Genomic DNA, 1,744 nt, shown 5'->3' with positions numbered 1-1,744 from the left:
CAGATGCTCAGCTCTTCCAGCCACAGGGCTGCTCGCCCCTCAGCTCGTCTGCAGATGGGGCGGGGCAGGCAGGCGGTATGCCTGCCATGTGGACACCTGTGTGGGTAACGTGTGCACGTGTGCCCTCCCTGCAGAGGATCATCAGTGGAGAAGCCGCCTGGACAGATGGGCTGAGTCCATGTCCTCCCTCTCTGTCTCTTTTTTTTAAAAAAAATATTCATTTAAGAGAGGCAGAGGGAGAGAGAGAGAAACATCAATGCTGAGAGAGAAGCATCGATCGGCTGCCTCCTGCACGCCCCACACTGTGGATCGAGTCCACAACCCGGGGATGTGCCCTGACCAGGAAGCGAACCATGACCTCCTGGTTTGTAGGTCGATGCTCAACCACCGAGCCACGCGGGCCGGGCTGTCCTCCTCTCTCACAGGAGGCCCCTTCAAAGCAGGGTGGTGCCTGTGGCTACAACACATTAGCAGGACCCGCCCGTGACTCGGGTGGAAAGAAGGAAGGCCAGGGTGCCACTCGGAGGTGGGGACAGGGGAGGGGTGAGAGGGGGCTGCCACTTACTGTGGGGATGAAGGTGGGAGTGGGGGCCGTAATGAGGGGTGAAGGTGGGGGTGGGGCCGTAATGAGGGTGAGGGGTTCCACTTACTGAGCACAGCCATGATGACAATGATCACCAGGCTCAGCAGTGCTGCGAGGATGGGGACCCCCACTTTCCTGAAGGTCTCCAGGGGCGTGCGGGGTTTGCGCAGGTGGGTCCTGTCTGTGAAGCGGAGGGAAGAGCCTGCGTCAGCACTGGGAGGCCTCTCGTCCCCCTGCCCGGCCTGGGGGGCGCTGTGGTTAGCTCGGGGGTGGCTACTCCCTCAGAACTGCTCAGCTTCCTCAGCACCAGCTCCGTGCAGGTGCCCAGGCTTTTCCATTCACAGGCCTCAGGGGAGCCCCTGACCGTGGCGCCCCCCTGCCTTAACGGGGGCGCTCTAGGATGTGCCCCTCCAGCCTGCCCTGCCTCTGCCCTGAGAGGCACCGTCATGCATTTTTGCTATCACTCATCCTCTTTCCTGACTTGTCCTTTTGGTTAATCCTCCCTGAGGACATTTCCCCATTGATTTTAGAGAGAGAGGAAGAGAGAGGGAGAGACAGAGGGAAACATTGATGTGAGGGAAACACTCGATTGGTTGCCTCCTACACGTGCCCCGACCAGGACCGGGCGGGGGAGGAACCTGCAACTGAAGTACCTGCCCTTGATCAGACTCTAACCCGGACCCTTTGGTCCCCAGGCTGATGCTCTATCCACTGAGCCACACCAGTAGGGCTCCTGACTTACCTTTGATTTAACTAGAAGCTCCAGCAGGCCTGGGCCTCTGTCAGTGTGTGCCTCATAGAGGTGTGGCTCAGGGGTTGAGCGTCGACCTATGAACCAGGAGGTAACGGTTCGATTCCGGTCAGGGCACATGCAGGAGGCAGCCGATCAATGATTCTCTCTCATCATTGATGTTTCTCTCTCTCCTTCTCCCTTCCTCTCTAAAATCAATAAAAATATATTTTGAAAAAACAACAACTAAACAAAAATACGCTCTAGTGAATGCCTCTCTGTGTCAGGAACAGCGTTTGTCTTTAAGGAGATGAGCGTTTGGGGGAGAGGCAGACAGAGGTACCACTGTCAGTCCCGCCCGGGACACCGGCAAAGCTCTTCGGTGGGCCTCTGTGGGCGGAATGGGAGAGGCAGGCGCTGGACCAGCTGAT

General features: G+C 57.9%; 1 protein-coding gene across 1 annotated transcript in view; it reads right to left on the bottom strand.

Moving 5' to 3' along the window:
• The window catches only part of TMPRSS4 (transmembrane protease, serine 4), a 124,854-nt gene that overhangs the window by 51,399 nt on the left and 71,711 nt on the right, over positions 1-1,744 (bottom strand). Inside the window, exon 2 of the mRNA XM_006761588.2 lies at positions 651-764. Within this exon, the coding sequence (XP_006761651.1) occupies positions 651-764 (114 nt within the window). The remainder of the gene's footprint in view (positions 1-650; positions 765-1,744) is intronic.

The sequence above is a fragment of the Myotis davidii genome, unplaced genomic scaffold (genome assembly GCF_000327345.1).
Source record: "Myotis davidii unplaced genomic scaffold, ASM32734v1 scaffold97, whole genome shotgun sequence".
Lineage (NCBI taxonomy): Eukaryota > Metazoa > Chordata > Mammalia > Chiroptera > Vespertilionidae > Myotis > Myotis davidii.
Note: the sequence above shows the minus strand (reverse complement) of the source record. Positions and strands in the feature narration are given on the sequence as shown.